The sequence below is a fragment of the Podarcis raffonei genome, chromosome 12 (genome assembly GCF_027172205.1).
Source record: "Podarcis raffonei isolate rPodRaf1 chromosome 12, rPodRaf1.pri, whole genome shotgun sequence".
In the NCBI taxonomy this organism is placed as follows: Eukaryota; Metazoa; Chordata; class Lepidosauria; order Squamata; family Lacertidae; genus Podarcis; species Podarcis raffonei.
In genome coordinates, this window is record NC_070613.1 from 29,231,808 (window position 1) to 29,249,405 (window position 17,598).

The 17,598-nt window shown below is 41.3% G+C and overlaps 1 protein-coding gene across 1 annotated transcript; it reads left to right on the forward strand.

Annotated features, from left to right (window-relative positions):
- Positions 1-1,910: 1,910 nt before the first annotated feature.
- Positions 1,911-17,539, forward strand: MIOS (meiosis regulator for oocyte development). Its single transcript, XM_053359815.1, has 11 exons — positions 1,911-2,038; positions 2,680-4,051; positions 5,465-5,563; positions 6,277-6,534; positions 7,856-8,025; positions 9,099-9,164; positions 9,767-9,925; positions 10,573-10,725; positions 11,298-11,502; positions 13,479-13,608; positions 15,235-17,539. The coding sequence occupies exons 2-11, from the start codon at positions 2,755-2,757 to the stop codon at positions 15,329-15,331; spliced, it is 2,634 nt and encodes an 877-aa protein (XP_053215790.1). The 5' UTR covers positions 1,911-2,038; positions 2,680-2,754; the 3' UTR covers positions 15,332-17,539.
- Positions 17,540-17,598: the final 59 nt, after the last annotated feature.

Sequence of the window (17,598 nt, forward strand, 5' to 3'; positions counted from 1 at the left end):
GCTATTACTTTTTTGTCTGTAAACTGCTCAAAGTTAGGATGACCAGATTGGTAAAGAGGCATAGTCAGGTGCATTTTTAATAGTTGTTTAGAAGAGGGAATCTCAGTAAGCATAACTTGCATGCCCTGCTGAAACTGAGTTTTCAGCACAACTATCAAAGTACAGGTGACCTATCCTCTTTTTCATCTGGCAACCCTATTCAAAGGGTTTATTATTGCAAGGTATCAGGAATAGGATTTGTGGCTTCAACAAATTCTGCCTGATTTACAGAGCAATCCTATGTGTGTCTACTTGGGGGGGGGGAGTTCACTCCAGTTTCCCATTAGTTAGTGGGAAGAGGATTGTACCCTTAAAAGTGGCATGAAGGAAGAGGATCTTTGAGATTTTTTTCCTTCCTCACTGCACCAGTATAGCAGTGCTATGTTGGTGTCGACATAGCAACTGGTTCTTCCAAAAATATTGTCTGCTACTGTCTACCAGAGCAGCAGAGTGATGTCACATATATAGCTTAACTGGTAGAGCCTGAGACATTCCTCCACATGTGGTGGGAATGCCCTAAAATCCAACCCTTCTGGACAGCAGTCCTACAAGAGATATGCAAAATAACTTAAAAGGTATTAGAACTCATCCCAGAACTGGCCCTACTGAACATCTTCAAAGTTCATAATGACCACACACATTATACAGAGTTTATAACCCACCTACTCTCAGCACCCAGAAGCTTCATAGCCAGACACTAGAGAGACCTGTCAGGAGTAGACATGGACCAATTGTATCCAATTGTATGGGAAACGGCCTTACTAGAAAAGCTAACCAATATACTGAAACTGAGACGGGGACAAATAGAAGAGGATGCCTTCACCCCAGTATGGCTCCCTTTTATCACATACACAGCCCAACAGCACAAGAATCCACCATCAGTATACAAATCAATCTGGTTTACCTCACCCAACAAGCCCTCTCCCCACAACAAACCCCACTGCAGCCAACCAACCACACCGTGCCCTCCAATACCTCTCACTGCCAAGGCAATGTAATAAATGAATAGAAATGCTTGACCTACCCAGTCGACGCTGACACAAAACCCCACACGTACACTATACAAAAGAATATAAGGCTCACCAGCCCAACCCTTCCTCTTCCCCCTCTTCTTTCCCAACCCTATACTGTACTCAACGCTAATGTCTCAGAATAAATGTAACTGATTTGTAAGGAAAGCTGTACAACCTGAAAAAAAGAGACAAGGCATGTTCTTTGGTAAACCAAGAAAATCTTTAATAAAAATAAACAAACTGGCAGAGCCTGACCCCCTCAATCTCAGGTTGGTGGGCTCGAACCTTCCACTTGCAAAGGGGGAGCTTTGAAAGCAGGGCCAGATTTAGGTTTGATGAGGCCCTAAGCTCCTGAATGTAATGGGGCCCTTTATATGTCCAGCTGTCCTTTGTCAACAACAAATTGTCGCTGTTTTTTTGTGTTGAATATATGCTATATGGTAATTTATGGACCTATTAGGCACATAACAAAATAACACAAAACACTGCTGCTGTATGCTGGTTTTATTTTATTTGTTTTTTATCTTATATTTTGGAAATGCACATCCAGGTTTTTTCCCCTTAATTTTTTGGGGGGCCCCCAAGAGAGCGGGGCCCTAAGCTATAGCTGGTTCAGCTTATACGTAAATCCGGCACTGTTTGAAAGTGATGTTTAGGCGGGCTGGCGGCCAGCTTAGCCTCCTGGAATCCCGGGCGGCCGAAGTCTGCGCAACCTCCTTGCCACGTAAGGGCAGCCGCTTATCAGCCCCTCGGCGCTTGAAGAACCGAAGCCCAGGAAAGCCACGCCCATCCATTCTACATAAGGTCTCCTCCTCCGCCTCGCCCCCACCTCACCGGATGTATTCCCGCTCGCACCGGAAGCGGAAGTCTCCCTGAAGACGGAAGTGGAAACTGCGACTCCCCCCTCCCAAATATCTTATACCTTTAGCGGTTCGTTTCATTTTGACTGCGCAACTCCGGGACCCCAGGAGCGGAGGGGCTGCAGGGTGAGTCCCTCCCGCGAGACAGTTCCGGTTTGGGCGGTGGCGGACTCGGCCTCTCTTTCCTCTTGAGCCGCAGGGGCGGCCGTGCTCAGCATCCTGCAGAATTGGGGTGGGGTCTGCAGAATTGGGGTGGGGTCTGCAGAATTGGGGTGGGGTCTGTGGGGACGGGGCGGCCTCTGCGCGCCTTCGCGGTGCTGCGCCCTTTTGAGTTCAAGGCGGGTACGACATGCCCATTCGCGCTTCAGACGACGGGTGGGGACGCGGGGCGGGTGTGCAAACTGCGTATTGAGAATCACGGGTTTTGCAGGATGCATCGACCGCGCGTGCGAACGATCCCAAGTAAAACTTTTTTATTATTATTTTACTTAAAACCTAGGTAAAACTGCAGAAAAATTTAAGTGGGTTATATAGTGCAATCTTAACCATTTCTCCTCAGAAACTTGTCCCACTAAATTCATTGGGGCTTTGTGTGGCAGGTAAGTGGGGTTGGGATTGGAGTGTTAGCCTCCCGTTGCACGATTCCCCCCGAAAGCATTTGGGAACGAGAAATTTGAATGTTATTAAGGGATTCTCATTTAGATCTGGAAGACATTCACGGCCTTGTCATGCTATAATATTCTTTTTTCTTTTTTTGAAAAAAACAGTGTCCATATGAACGAACACAGTTCTAGTCTTCCAACAACACTTTAAACTACTTACATCAATTTGCAGCAGCAGACATGAGTGGCTCCAAACCTGATATTCTGTGGGCCCCACACCACGTTGATAGATTTGTTGTCTGTGACTCAGAGCTCAGCCTCTACCACATTGAATCTGCTGTCAGTTCTGAACTCAAAGCAGGATCACTGCGTTTATCTGAAGAAACTACAGCTACCCTTTTGTCCATTAATTCAGACACTCCGTATCTGAAATGTGTGGCTTGGTATCCTAAATATGATCCTGAATGTCTCCTGGCAGTTGGGCAGGCCAATGGCCGAGTTGTCCTTACCAGCCTTGGCCAAGATCATAACTCAAAATCCAAGGATCTGATAGGAAAGGAATTTGTTCCAAAGCATGCTCGGCAGTGTAACACTCTGGCATGGAATCCACTGGACAGCAATTGGCTTGCTGCAGGCCTAGATAAACATCGGGCTGATTTTTCAGTACTGATCTGGGACATAAGTAGTAAATACACTCCAGAAACCCCAGTTGCTGCTGAGAAAGTAAGGCTTTCATCTGGAGACACTGAAGCAGGACTTGTTGTGACAAAACCACTTTATGAATTAGGCCAGAACGATGCTTGCCTTTCTCTCTGTTGGCTTCCACGGGATCAGAAACTTCTTTTAGCTGGAATGCACCGAAACCTGGCTATCTTTGACCTTAGGAATACAAGCCAAAAGATGTTTGTGAATACGAAGGCTGTTCAGGGCGTAACGGTTGACCCCTACTTCCATGATCGTGTGGCTTCCTTCTATGAAGGTCAGGTTGCTATATGGGACCTTAGAAAATTTGAAAAGCCTGTATTGACCCTGACTGAACAACCAAAACCTCTAACTAAAGTAGCATGGTGTCCGACGAGAACTGGATTGCTAGCTACTTTGACTAGGGATAGTAACATAATCAAGCTCTACGATATGCAGCACACTCCTACACCTATTGGGGATGAAACTGAGCCTACAATCATTGAAAGAAGTGTGCAGCCCTGTGAACACTATATTGCTTCCTTTGCATGGCATCCCACTAATCAAAATCGAATGGTGGTTGTGACTCCAAACAGGACTATGTCTGACTTCACTGTGTTTGAAAGGATCTCTCTGGCATGGAGCCCCATTACCTCTTTAATGTGGGCATGTGGGAGGCACTTGTATGAGTGCACAGAAGATGGAAAGGCTAGTTCTTTGGAAAAAGACATAGCCACTAAAATGCGTCTTAGAGCTTTATCCAGGTACGGTCTTGACACGGAACAGGTCTGGAGAAACCATGTGCTAGCGGGAAATGAAGACCCACAACTGAAGTCACTTTGGTACACTCTGCACTATATCCTTTTAAAAACTCTTGTATGCGGGAAGGAGTCTTAATATAGAGGGCTGGCTGCATTGTTAGGCAATGCTTTTGTCCTGGTGACAGATGAATGAGATATTCTCTTCTTAGCATTGTTTGATGTATTTCTGCTGCTTGGGAAGACTGTAGGTGGGATGGGCCAAAGCTTCATCTAGGCAAAAAAGAGCCAGACAACTGCAAAGATGTCCATTGGTTGTAGGACAGGAGGTGAAAGAAATAAGCAGCAACAGAAACTTGAGACTTAGGGCATATTGGCAGGAGCAAAATATGTATTGATGATCCACTGGTGTCCAAGAAGACAGTGGTAGTAGGAAGGAAAGGTAGAGGAGGGAGCACATGGAGCAGGGTGGGGTCAGGGTGATGCACCACTTTCCAATTCATTTAAGGAACCAGAACAGTTCTGCTGACATGATGCAGATTTAACCAGTAGTATAGTATAGTCTGTGTAGGTCGGTGGTTCGAATCCCCACGATGGGGTGAGCTTCCATTGCTCAGTCCCTGCTCCTGCCAACCTAACAGTTCAAAAGCATGTCAAAGTGCAGTAGAAACATAGGTACCGCTCCGGCGGGAAGGTAAACGGCGTTTACGTGCGCTGCTCTGGTTCACCAGAAGCGGCTTAGTCATGCTGGCCGCACGACCCAGAAGCTGTACGCCGGCTCCCTTAGCCAATAAAGCGAGATGAGCGCTGCAACCCCAGAGTCGGCCATGACTGGACCTAATGGTCAGGGGTCCCTTTACCTTTACCTATGGTCTGTGTATTACATAGGACACGTGGCTGATTTTTCGTTAAAAGGCTACTCTTCTTCATCCAAATGTGTGTTACTCTGTTGAAGTTTATTTATTGCCTTAGGCTATGACAACCAGCAGAAAATAATTTATATGTTCAACAGAACAAACATCAATAGTTACAAAAAATCCAAACACCAGAACAAACTCATATAAACTGCCCCAAACCATATCTAGCATTATTTTTTAAACCATTAGAAGAAAAAGGTTCTGCCGTCCCCCTCTCCCATTCAACCAACCCATTAGATAATGAGCCATTAGATAAAAACTTTAGATAAAAACTTTAATTAATTTACTTTATGCCTGAAAAGCAAAGTCACCACTGACCTTCAACCCAAAACTCATTACTGGCAGTGCTCAGGCCACATGATATGGCACAAATACCAGCTGTTGAAGGGTGGAAATGGTAATAAATTCCACTGGGATAGCACAAGCTCTTTCTTTGCGGACCTTAAGTAGCTTTTGGGATCCAAGCTGTAGTTCGTTTCTTCAAGAACTGAGGAGGGTATAGGAATTTCCTAGCCACCAAATGCATCATCATCATCATCTTTGCCGCATCTTATTTTAATGTTAATTTGCCAAGTTTCCTATACTTGAAAATACTTATGAAGCAGTATACTGAGGATATGGATCAGAAATGCACAGGAAACAAAGGATCTTTAGTTTATGCAGGCATCAAATCTATCGTGAAATCCTCTATGGGTAAGTGCATTTTGACTGATTTCTTACTTAATTTTTAAATTTTATTTTAATGAGTGATTTTGGCCAGCTATTCTGTCCCAGCTGCACCTACTTCACAGGGTTTATGCGAGTGGGAAATTTAATGGCCCAATGTACACCACTTTGAGGTTCTTCAGAGAAGGGTGGAATGTAAACACGTCTGATAACAAAAATGAAACCTTCCTGGTGTCTTTTGAACTCATGCCGTTTCTGAGTGTGTTTTCTCAACCACTTTTCTGGTTCACATGACATTCTGCATGACTTCCTAGTACCCCAAGCCAACTTAATCTGTTTGTACACAGATTTCTAAAAATAGATAAATCCTTTCTCCCCAAATGAGTAATTTTTTCAGGTTTTGACGAAGGTGCAAGAAATAGCTGAAGAGCTGACTTAATTAACAGTAACTGTGATGCTTTTATCGTTAATACAGTGGTACCTCCTGTTGCGGACGGGATCTGTTCCAGAGTTCTGGTTGAATCCCAAGGTTTCTGCAACTGGAGGGACCACTTCTGCGCACACATGGCAAAAACCCGGAAATATACTTCCAGGTTTGCGCTTACGCATCCCGAAGTTTACATATCCAGAGGGATACGTAAGCGGAGGTACGACTGTATTGGCTTTAGCTTTACATGTTCCTGAATCTAAGTTTCTATTTATCTTTGTATGCAAATAACTCAAAAAAAATTGCTCTTTAGGAACAACAGAGAACCTCAGGCACAGCAGGAGTGGATCAGACAGACAGGCCGACATTATTCAATATCTGAGTGAGGAGAGGTCACTGGCTTTGCAGCTTTGTGGATGGATAAAGAAGGGCACAGATCTGGATGTGGAGCCCTTTTTATACTCTTTGGAACAGGAAGGAGACTGGGAGCGAGCTGCTGCTGTAGCTCTATTCAACTTGGACATTCGAAGAGCAATACAGATATTGAACAAAGGAGCATCTTCTGGAAAAGGTACCTGCTGTGATTTGGTATCACTTTGGCAGAGTGAGCTGCTCCTTGTTGCATTTTCTTTAATAATGTCCTGCTTATCAGTGAAAATAGAGATTTCATATTCTCTTCCGCTTCACAAAGGATTGAATCAGGTAAGTGCTCTGCCAGATGCAGCTGGTGTCTTCTGTTTGTGGAGGGCTGTTTTACACCCTATGTTAAAAAGAACATGAGAAAAACAAACCAAATCTGAATGTTTTCCATTGGCAGAAACGAGGCATGAATGGAACCCACTGATTATAGCACTGTGCAAGTGTTTGTAGCCAGTGGCTGTTTTCTATATGTTCATGGATCTTTGCATCCAACACAGTATATTGGGGGGGGGGGGAACCTGGTTGGATCCCATACCCAATTGCATTAGTAACAGGAAAGGATAGACATCACAATTCTACTGTACCATGGATGAAGCATTGCCATGGATGAAGAGGCTGAAGGAGCAGTGGTACCAACCCACCCCCTGCCCCCATTTCTTCATCTGATGTTGCACTATGTCCTGGAATCAGCCATTCTGAATGATAGATCAAACTAAACAGTTATGCATGAATAGAATGTGGTGTATGAAGTAGTTCATGTCAATACAGTGGTACCTTGGTTCTCGAATGGCTTGGTTCCTGAACAAATCAGCTCCCAAACGCCACAAACCAGGAAGTAAGTGTTCCAGTTTGTGAACGTTTTTTGGAAGCCAAACATCCGATGCAGCTTCTGCTTGACTGCAGGAAGCTCCTGCAGCCAATCAGAAGCCGTGCCTTGGTATTTTGTTTTTTTCAGAATTGACTGAAAACTTCTTTATTATTCAAGTGCCCTATCCCACCCCGCCCAGCAGTTATACATGCATGACTAAAACATTTTGGCTTTTAAATGTACAGGATTACTTCCAAATACAGTCAACATAAAATAGAAAGGAATACAAAGTTTGTACACAAACTCAGCAAGGAATACACAGGTTTGCAACAGTTTTGGGAGTCAAACAGACTCCCAGAATGGATTAAGTTCGAGAAGCAAGGTACCACTGTAGTGTTACTTTTCCCAGTATTGGGAAGTCAAGTTCTTCTCATAATCAATAAATTGTACCAGCATCTTTTGTTCTGCCTTTCAGAGCGAGTTCTGTTCCAGGGTCAGTGGCAGTTGTTTTTGTTGAACACCTTGATTGCTGAGTTTGGGGGTACAGATCCCTCTGTCATCCCAAACAAAAGATTTTAACTGTATTTTCAAAATGTCCTTCAGAAGTGGAAACCAAATGGCTTGAAATGTTTGCTATTGTGCGGCCTTTATTTTTGCTGTGCAGGTGATCTAAACCTCAACGTAGTGGCCATGGCATTATCAGGCTATACTGATGAAAAGAACTCCTTGTGGAGGGAAATGTGCAGCACCCTGAGGTTACAGCTCAACAACCCTTATCTCTGTGCCATGTTTGCTTTCCTAACAAGTGAATCGGGTTCTTTTGATGGGGTTTTGGTAAGCTATTTTTGTTAGCTAATCTCCGTTGACTAAATACAAAGGCACAAATATTCAGATGCAAAACTGAGAACTTGATCTGGTTCTTTGTGTGTTAGAAAATTTGGCCCTGGGCTGCTTAGGGCTTTGGTCTTCAGCAGCTTTCGTGAAACAATCCACTGTGAAAATGTTATTGAAAAGGAAATAATGAACTCAGGTTTACGAGCATTGGCCATCATCTAAGAGGTGGAACATAACCCTAAATAATTAATTTCCCCAGATGGATTCCACTTCTCAACTTTGAGGTGGGATCCCAGCTTCACTTGCTTGACAAAAATACATTAAAGGTCCCATTCTGAAGATTAAGGGCAGGGATGTAGAATCTGTGGTCCTCCAGATGTTGCTGCACTCCTGGCTTCCATCCGTCCCAGCTAGTGGGGCCAGTGGTGAGCAGAGACAGGAATGGGATGGGAATCCAGAACATCCAGGAGGTCACAGGTTCCCCAGTCCCATGTAAACATTTCCCTTAGATATTGCAAAGAGATAGGATTTGTTCAGCAGAGGTAGAGCCTGCACTCCTGCCATTGATTGTACAGTGGTACCTCGCGTTACATACGCTTCAGGTTACATACACTTCAGGTTACAGACTCCGCTAACCCAGAAATAGTACCTCGGGTTAAGAACTTTGCTTCAGGATGAGAACAGAAATCGTGCTCCAGCGGCACGGCAGCAGCAAGAGGCCCCATTAGCTAAAGCGGTGCTTCAGGTTAAGAACAGTTTCAGGTTAAGAACAGAACTCCGGAACGAATTAAGTACTTAACCCGAGGTACCACTGTACACTGCTTCTAAAACTCCCCCAGATTTGGGAAGTGGTGCTTGGAAACCAAACTGAGAAGTTGCAACATATCTTGCACTTGGCAAGCAACTAGAAAAAAAGAATAGTTTTCTCAAAATCACTAAGGCTGTTTTTATTAATTTGTCATCTTATACAACTGTAAATATAGAATTGTCATAAAACTTAACATCAGCCTTTTTTTTCAGGAGACTGGCTGTTTTTTTCCAGGCTAATGCTAATGTGTTTTGTATTCTTTCAGTATGAAAGTAATGTAGCTGTACGAGACAGAGTGGCATTTGCTTGTAAATTCCTAACTGATGCTCAGGTGAGATGATCAGATCTGCCATCATTTTCTTCCTTTGTTCTTTCTAGATAACATAAAGGGTTGAATAAGTAATCACACACAATCTTGCATGCTATTCTCTGGGTGTTGGAAAAAGAGTTTTGTCATCCAAAAGAATTTGATAGCCATCCTGAAGTATAATACCCATTTGAAATAAGTGTAAAATCTAATAGAGACTTGTTGTACCTTAAAGACCAAAGATTTATTATGACACAAGCTTTTGAGGACTCGTCTAATGATCTCTGTACAGTCTTGTAAAGCATTTGCCCGTGGCAAGTATGAACTGCATCTGGGCAGTAAATATTTAACAGAGAAGAGTCAGCTTGGAATTCATGATTCTTTTAGGCCACTGCATTTGTTATGTATCCTTTCGGAAATATTTTGAAATTGAGTACACATTGAAGGTGGGTATTATTTATTGCTTTTATCGCTAAATCCTGATGATTAGATATAATAATCAAGACTTTAATTCTGCAGTGAGCCCAGCCCAACCATACCCCATTTGTGTATGAGTGTGTGTGTAGGCGTGTGGATGTAATTCAAGGAATGAGCAAAACACTGACCAATCTTCTTATTTTAAATAGCTGAATAGGTTCATTGACAAACTGACAAATGAAATGAAGGAATCTGGGAACCTTGAAGGAATTCTTCTGACAGGACTCACAAAAGATGGAGTGGATTTGATGGAAAGCTATGTTGATAGAACAGGAGATGTTCAAACAGCAAGTTATTGTATGCTGCAGGTTTGTATTTTTTTACATACAAAATCTCTGATTTATAGAATTCATGTCAATACTATACAACTCATTTTTTGTGTAACGTGCATAATGTAATATTTAATAAATCAAAATTTAATTAAATAATACTTTGCATGGGGTTATTGTTTTTGTTCATTAGTATTGGATGTATTTTTATATTATCAACCACCCTGTGATCTTCGGAGGAAGAATGGTATAGAAATTTAATTAATAATAGCAATTCATTATTGTGCTACCCAAATGTTAGCTACTGTGAAGCAATTCTGATAGGATATTGTGGGGCAATTCATGACTTAGTTCTTGGTAGCGTGGCTGCAGCAGGGGTGGGAGAAGCGAAGTGACTGCAACTTTTGGTACATGCACTTTCATCCTTGTTGGTTTACAGAAAGCCACAGTTTGGATTGGGGTTATTTGCAAGCTAGGCAAATACATTGTTGTTGTTGTTATTATTATTATTATTATTATTATTAATAATAATAATAAATTAAGTGGTGTTCATAAACAAGCTTTAAAACTATTTAAAATAGGTAAAACAACATTTCTTAAGCTAGGGTTCAAAATAATGTAATGATGGTTTCAGACCATCTTTGGGGAGACCTTTGAAACAGTCTCCTCTATGCCTACCTTTTTAGGGTTCTCCATCCGATGTGCTTAAAGATGAGAGGGTTCAGTATTGGATTGAGAACTACCGGAATCTATTGGATGCATGGCGGTTTTGGCATAAGCGAGCAGAATTTGACATTCATCGGAGCAAGCTGGATCCCAGTTCAAAACCTTTAGCCCAGGTAAATGTGCTTCTAATTTTTCGGGCCATGTAGTGAGTCAATTTAGCCAATGGACATAAAGCAGCAGACTTCATTTGACAAAGAAAAGGAAGATCCAGTTGTTTGCACGGTGCTTGTCTGAGGCACTACTGGTGAGCAGTATTGTTTTTGTTTGGTACTGCTTTGTGTTTTTATATTGTAAACTTTGATCCTTGGATGAAGGGTGTTATAGAAATTTAATAAATAAAATAAATAAATGCCAAACCTTTATTTCTAAACAGAAAGTCCACCCAATATTGGCATATATATTTTTATATTTTTCAAAATCAATATCTCTCCCCATATCACCTGTCTGTCCTTTTTTTTCTTTCCTGAACATACAAGCTTTTAATTTTTTTTAAACATGTTTTGCTTCTGAACTTGTAAGCTCTGTTTAGCTATTATGGTCCATTGATAACCCTATCATCCCAGTGGGTGGGTATGAAGTGGTGCAGCTTGAAAAACCTATAGGGTAGCAATATATCTACTAGTTGCTTAATAATAAATAAAAGCAAATCTAATCACCCTCATATCCTTTTTTTAATATTTGCAAGGTGTTTGTAAGTTGCAATTTTTGCGGAAAGTCAATTTCGTACAGCTGCTCGACCATCCCTCATCAGGGCCGAGGATTCAGTCAGTATGGCGTAAGTGGCTCCCCGACCAAGTCCAAAGTCACAAGTTGTCCCGGTTGCCGCAAGCCCCTTCCTCGCTGTGCACTTTGTCTCATAAATATGGGCACTCCAGTTTCCAGCTGTCCAGGTATGGCTCCCTCCCATTTGTTGAACTTCTCCATTTTATTATTCATAGGCTTCTAGCTTTGTGGTACAGAAAACTGAATACAGTCCTGTGAATGCTTATTTTGCTGAACTGCTTTACATCAGTTCACATCTGAATGACTTTCTCTGAAAATGAGCTGTTTGTTACTGGCTTTGTCCTGCTTGTATTAACTGTCCCATCCTTATTGGAGGGGTGTTGTTCTTAAACTGTTCTTAACCTGAGATACCACTTTAGCTAATGGGGCCTCCCGCTGCCGCTGAATCGCCACCGTGCGATTTCTGTTCTCATCCTGAAGCAAAGTTCTTAACCCGAGGTACTATTTCTGGGTTAGCGAAGAGTGTAACCTGAAGCATATGTAACCCGAGGTACCACTGTACTGGGAAAACCATAGCTTTAACTATTCAGACCTTTGTCGGCAAGGTGATGTCTCTGCTTTTTAAGATTCTGTCTAGGTTTGTCATTGCTTTTCTCCCAAGAAGCAGGCGTCTTTTAATTTCGTGACTGCTGTCACCATCTGCAGTGATCATGGAGCCCAAGAAAGTAAAATCTCTCACTGCCTCCATTTCTTCCCCTTCTGTTTGCCAGGAGTTGATGGGACCAGTGGCCATGATCTTAGTTTTTTTGATGTTGAGCTTCAGACCATATTTTGCGCTCTCCTCTTTCACCCTCATTAAAAGGTTCTTTAATTCCTCCTCACCTTCTGCCATCAAGGTTGTGTCATCTGCATATCTGAGGTTGCTGATATTTCTTCCGGCAATCTTAATTCCAGCTTGGGATTCATCCAGCCCAGCCTTTCGCATGGGAATTCTGCATATGTTAAATAAACAGGGAGACAATATACAGCCTTGTCGTACTCCTTTCCCAATTTTGAACCAATCAGTTCCATATTGGAGTGTAGCTTCCCTTTAATTCATCTTTAAGTGTAGCCTTTGCCTAACTCACATGCTCTCTTGCACCTGTTGGCTTGTTCACAGTGCTGTTTGAATACCACTTCTTTAAATGCCAGTCAGGCATTGAGAAAACAGGCCCTTGTGGGTTAAGTTCAGACTAAATGGTTCTTGGAGTTTTTATGGCCTTTTAAAATTTTGTAGATAATGAGGAAACTTAAATCATGTCTGGAATTCAAAGAGCTACTTAGGGTCAACTCGGAAAATCTTTAAATATTTTGCCATAAATAAGAAAACATGGATACAGAATCACAAACTGCTTTTGCAAGTCTGTCTCATCAGCAGTTTGCCATGTGTCATTGCAAAACACAAGCCCGGAGCTGGCTTAGGTATGCAGGACTCATCATGTGTTTCATTGGATCCTGACACCTCTATAGCAATTTCACGCATCTGTTGCCCTGCAGATACACATGCTTGGAAGGGCGACTGGCCTCAGCTTTGTGTGTTGTGAAATAGAGGAATATGGTGATGACACATGATTACATTTTTGACACTTTTTATCTGTGAAGAAGTGCTTCATATTTACAGGAAACATAATGTTTGAAGAGACACTTATTTCCCTGATAATTATTACCCTCACAGCTGGGAGCCAAGTGTAAGATCTTTTCATCAAAATGGGTACAGATTATTTGTGCGTTATTTGAAAGATGCTCTGTGCTGCATGAAATTCCCATTTACAAATATTTGTAAACTTTAAAAAAATCTAGAGGAGTTCTCACCTGTATTATGGAAATTGGCTTAATACTTTTCAGCCTGGGGATGTTAACTGCTTGAGGCACTGATTATTATGTTGCTTTGATTATACTGGGTAATTTTGTTTTCTGTGCCATTTCAAAGTTGTTTCCAATCCTAGTCATACTCCAGATAGACACACAGAAATTATTGGACATTAACTGCAGTAAGTCTCCTCTGAGTTGAACTTAATTGGATACAACCCTGTCTCCATTGGTTTTAAACAACCTGTTCTCATTAACATAGAAATCAATTCAGACTACATTTTCTTATTTATAGGAGGATCAAAGTCAGATGAAAAGGTGGATCTTAGCAAGGACAAGAAATTGGCCCAGTTCAACAACTGGTTTTCCTGGTGCCACAATTGTAGGCACGGTGGTCATGCTGGACACATGCTTAGCTGGTTCAGGTAAGTTAACAAAGAATAATGTGTTGCTTAAGCCATGGGTTCTTCCTGACTGCATCCCACCTATTTAGAACTTCTGCTTATATGGATTTGTAGGCCAGCACATACTACCAGACTACTAATTCTGCTACAATAGCACCGAGAATTTAAGACAAAGCCCTTGAAATGATAAGATTACCCAGCAAATGAAAGCATACGCATGAATTTGATACCTTTGATGAAAGTCTGTTCACATTTCCTCAAAATATACAAGAATTAAGGAGCTTTTTTTAATTACAAAACCCAACACCATCTTGAGCATTAACCGAACATGGTAGCACATAATGTAGAACGATTCATAAGACAAATTTAGTGTATTTGAAGACTAAGGGAACACAGGGCTTTCTGCTGTTCTCATGTGTGGTGTTCAAGAGTGGTTGAATGTTGAATGTTTGCCTGGACTCTAAAAAGTGGCGGTATAAGGATTGCAGCCAACATGGCATGATCAGAGTTCTGCTTGCACAATGGAACTTCCACTTTCCCCTGCAGTCCCCCTACTACCCTCCGAATTTTCTCTAAAAGGTCTCCCAACCTGCCAGTGCAGATGTCAAAGGCATAGAGGGAGGTTAAGTTCCATTGTGCAAGTGGAGCTTATTGTAGTTCTGCTTTTGGACTAGCACTGTTGACTACTGCTCTAAGTCTAAATACCTACAACAGGCATGCTCAAGGATTTATGTGCCCCCTTGGTGGAATCCCCCCCCCTTCTGAACAGCAGGTCTCCATTGGAACTAGTTGCATATGGTGCCTTGCAAAACATGCCTTCCTAGTAACATGCAGTCGGCATGAGTGAATTCATTACACATGTGAAGGCTAAATTGCTTTTTTTTGCACTTCTACAACTTTGGGGCATTTTTTATTTCTCAGGGTCTTACAAGTATTTTCTCTCCGTTGTCTTGCTGTAGCCTACATGCCCTCAGATGTTATAATAAAGCTGTTCATTATTATCACAGTAAATGCTAGCTGACACATGGTAGGATATTTGAGGCATATGGTTTTCTCAGTATTGACCTCAAAGCAGTTATATTACCTTTTAAAGCTATCGCCCTTTGTTCTAGAAGCTCTTTCAACACATTAGCTGTAGCCCAGAGCTCTATACAATGCACTCATGAAAGATTCTACGGGGAATGAACATAATGTTCCAACTGCAGTCAATTGATGTTTCCAGGCAGTGCATTTAGGCTCAAATGGGTGGTGGGATGTTACATACATTATTCTGTGGTAGCTAATCATCTTGTATTACATTCCAAGCTGCATTCCTCCACTTCCAACTGTTTTAATCTTTAGCATCCAATCAATTTTACTTTTGGAGCATGAACACACTGCTTTCAATTTATTGCTTAAAATAAGAATTGGAGGGAGATATTTCAGAGACACTTTTAAAATGTAGCTTGTAGAGTGGATTATAGACATGAGCCGCTCTGGATTATTATTTTGTAACAATTTTAACCATTTGTGTATTCTGTAATCTCTTTCTAACCAATACCAAAGTGCTTTATTCTTTTTTAATGAGAAAAATACACATTTTTTTGTTTTTTTAAAAAATAAAAAGGCTGCCTTGCAGTGTTATAATGCTACTTCTTTCTTATCTAGGGACCATACTGAATGCCCTGTTTCTGCCTGTTCCTGCAAATGTATGCAGCTGGATACAACAGGGAATCTTGTCCCGGCAGAGATGATCCAGCCATGAAACATTAGAGCTTAAATAAGGTCCTTCACATGAGAGGCTTTCTCCAATAGGTTTCCCTCACAGCCCGAACACATACCTCTGAATGTGTTACTGTTGACTTGCCTGTAATAGAAAAATAAATCATCCTATCACATCAGCAATTTGATGTGTGGTTGGTTTTGATTCTTCAAATTTGGCATGTGGACTTTGTTCAGTGGGTTGTGAAGCAGTTCATTTAAGAGGCATTTATAGGTTTCATTGAAATTCAAAGCAGCCTTCAGGAAGACTTTCAGCACTACACTGTCCAGACCTTGAGGCTTCCATCTGAGATGAAGTGGCATCATTTGCTGTGCTTTGGTAACTCCATGAACCTATAAAACACTATTGAAAACTCTTCTTGGAAAGGCAGTCGTGCTGGATATACAGATGTTTCCACCAGCATTTTTTCTAGCTTAGATTTTAAAGTGTTTATGCTCCCATCTATAACTTAGCTACCACTGCATTGCTTTTCTGTGACACTCCTAAGACAAATCTTTGCATGAGTTGAGCTGCTTTGGTTTGGATGAGTAAATAGTAGTAGCTCAATGCCAATGTAACATGCTTTGCGGGGCATCCCAAAATAATGTAATTAGTGTTACACAGCTACAGTCCGGTATTAATTAATCTGAAGCTTTTTAAGTTCAATGATGTGAAAGACCTAACCTTTGAAAAAAATGACAGCTTACCTGTATTCCCAAAACATAGTATAGTGTGAATTGCATACATCCAAATTTTGCTTTGGGTCAAGAGGACATTCATTTGCATCAGAAAACCACAAGCATATAATACACAATCAAGAACAGCCTGAGACATTACACTTAAAAGTTCACTTACAAAATGTGGACGACATAGAATATGTGTTGTGGCAATGGCTGCTCGTATCAGATGTTGACGAGCAAATAAATTTTACTCCTCCAAAAAAACTGCCTATGTCAAAATAAAGGAGCTTATCGATTTCGATAGTGGATAGTATGTAATATACTTCAATAGTGTAAAGTATAGAAAGGTAACATTGCCATGAAATGAATACAGAAGATGGCAATACACTGACTGGTATAGAACACTAGTGCAGGTGTAGGGAACTTTAGATTTTGCTCACCTACAACTCGCACTATCAGTGGCCACGTATAATGGGGTTGATAGGAGAGCCAAAGATTCCTCACACCTACTGTAGTGCATGTTACATTTTAGTTTACATTTTTTTCTACTGTTAACTAGCAACACGGCAAATGAGTTGCATTCAAACTTTCACTAGTCAACTAGAAACTTGAACTTCCTTTGTGCACATTTTCAATGCAATGTAATAATTGTTTGGCCTATATTATAGCTGCCTAATTGACAATCTTCTGTTGGCTTGGATGCAAGAACCATGCACAATATTCTGTGCATGCCCCTGGGCTTTCTTGCCTACTTTCTCACTGCATTATGAACGGCAATGTGGCGCAGTGGGTAGGTCAACAATTGGCCTGCATGCAAGTGGGAGAGAGTTCTACTTGCATGCAGGCCATTTTGGATCCAAGCTTCCGTCTTTGTACAAAGATATGTTAAAAGGAGAGGGGGGAAACAAATGCTTAATGGAAGCAGAAATATTTATTTCTATGTACACCATTTTTTAAATTGTATTGCCTTAGTCAAAGTCTACTTCCTGTCAGAATTGCATTTTTACTATTGATCAATATTTGAGATGCATATCACAATATCCAAGTTCCTGTATTTTTGTAGTTGCTTCAATACATTTCCAGAATATCTAGAATTAATTTTAAGCCATTAAGAGCAACTTATAGACTTTATTTTTGTGCCCTTATATTCAAAGTATTAAAAGAGCTCTGATATTAATATGGTGTCTCCTTCCCTTCTGTAAAAAATTATACTGAGTATGTAAATAGGAACTGCTAATAATGTGTTATCCAGTTGTCTTAACAGTATTTTGTAAAATGAAAGCAGCTGTATTTGCTGACTTTGAGAGGGCACAAAGTCTTTTGTGTACATGAAAGTTCTGTATGAATATCTTAACACTCAGTGCTCAATGATGCAGGGGCTGTACTGCATAGATTAGTTCTAACTCGAAGACAGTTCTCAGGCATTTCGGCTTGTGTATGTGTTTCTGCAGACCGAGGGTTTTTAACCACTTCCGTTAATACAGTTGCTTCTCCTTTTGACATTGTAAAATAAAAGCTTGATTTAACTTCCCATTTTGATTAAGCTGAATGTTTCATGACCTTCATACAGGTGATGCTGCAATAGTCCTG

Bases quoted from the DNA above. Each gene is read 5' to 3' on its own strand.
- MIOS (XM_053359815.1), top strand. From the start codon at position 2,755: ATGAGTGGCTCCAAACCTGATATTCTGTGGGCCCCACACCACGTTGAT. The intron at 8,026-9,098 runs GTAAGCTATTTT...GTATTCTTTCAG, and splicing joins GTTCTTTTGATGGGGTTTTG to TATGAAAGTAATGTAGCTGT. The intron at 11,503-13,478 runs GTATGGCTCCCT...TCTTATTTATAG, and splicing joins TCCAGTTTCCAGCTGTCCAG to GAGGATCAAAGTCAGATGAA.